The sequence below is a fragment of the Bison bison genome, unplaced genomic scaffold, assembly GCF_000754665.1.
Source record: "Bison bison bison isolate TAMUID 2011002044 unplaced genomic scaffold, Bison_UMD1.0 scf7180017856752, whole genome shotgun sequence".
Taxonomy (NCBI): Eukaryota; Metazoa; Chordata; class Mammalia; order Artiodactyla; family Bovidae; genus Bison; species Bison bison.
Genome location: NW_011487325.1, coordinates 15,046 through 16,316, shown reverse-complemented (window position 1 = coordinate 16,316; position 1,271 = coordinate 15,046). Strand labels below are relative to the sequence as shown.

At 40.4% G+C, this 1,271-nt stretch overlaps 1 protein-coding gene across 1 annotated transcript in view; it reads left to right on the top strand.

Annotated features, from left to right (window-relative positions):
• The window catches only part of LOC105002835 (uncharacterized protein CXorf66 homolog), an 11,965-nt gene extending 11,051 nt beyond the window's left edge, over positions 1–914 (top strand). The window contains exon 4 of the mRNA XM_010859669.1: positions 184–914. Coding sequence (XP_010857971.1) covers positions 184–914 — 731 coding nt within the window. The remainder of the gene's footprint in view (positions 1–183) is intronic.
• Positions 915–1,271: the final 357 nt, after the last annotated feature.

The window sequence follows — 1,271 nt, the reverse complement described above, 5'->3', positions numbered from 1 at the left end:
TTTTCAGGGTCAAGAAAGAAGGCATCACCGAGACATCATCCACATCATTTAAAATATCATTCACTGAGTCCAAGTCACTGACTGCTGGTCCAGGCAATCCAGAAAAACAATCTGTGCTGTCTAGTATAGATAATTCATCTCGGCCCTCAAGTCGACAAAAAGCCTCTGTACCTTTAAGAGCAAAAAAGTTAGTCAGGCCCTCAAGTCAAAAAAACCCATCCAAGTCATCAACTCACAAAAGAGAGTTAGGATCACTCCCCCAGAAAAAATTGCATAGAACACGCAGTCCAAAAAAGGCACATAGGGGGGCTCATGCCCATAAGCATATCAGGTCAAGTCAGGTCAGTCCATCCTATCCAAAGAAGGCCATCACGCCAACTTGGCCATCAAGTCTACAATGTCTGGTCAAGCCAACCAAAACTTCTCCACCCTATGCAAAGAGTCAAAGTGTCCCTGAGCAATCAAATGTAGTGAAACTGACCAAACTTCGGAGACATCGTAAACCAAAAAGCCCAGCTAGTGAAGGTAGTGCAGAAATATTATCTAGGCCTCAACCAGTGAATTTTTGTCAGTGCTACAAGGAAATATGCCTTGTTTGCAGTGCTTCTTCTGAGCCATTCATCACTCATATTTCAGAAAGGAATATGAAGCATGTTCTAGTTCCAGATTTTTCACGTGAACTGAAGCACTCTTACAAGTCATTTCACAAGACAGAGCCCAAGAATAATGCACTGTATGGCAACATGAATGATAGCCATTTCACATGTAACAGTGATGATGAAAGTGACAAGGAGGCGACTATTATGTGCAATATAAAATGCAAGGAAACCATCTATAAAACCTCCCAAAATAATTTAAGGCCTCATGGAAAAAAAAAAAAAAGGACCACCTATGTAGAAGAAGCAAACTTCTAACAACTATTATATTCTCACCATATTTAAGAACCTGGTAGAAGAAAACTCCATCACTACTGAGATTAGATCTATCCATCTCAAGGCAATTTACTTGAAAAATAGTAAATAAATGTGTGACATAACAACTGATTTTTTTGTAATTATTATTGCATTTTAGATATAGAAATCTGTTTTGGAGGTATCTTAGATCTGCTTGGGAAAACTCCAGGAGATGGTGAGGGACAGGGAAGCCTGGCGTGCTGCAGTCCATGTGGTTGCAAAGAGTTGGACAAGACTTAGTGACTGAACAACAACAACAACAGTGTAGATCTGGTCACTTGGGGCTTCCCTGATAGCTCTGTTGGTAAAGAATCGACC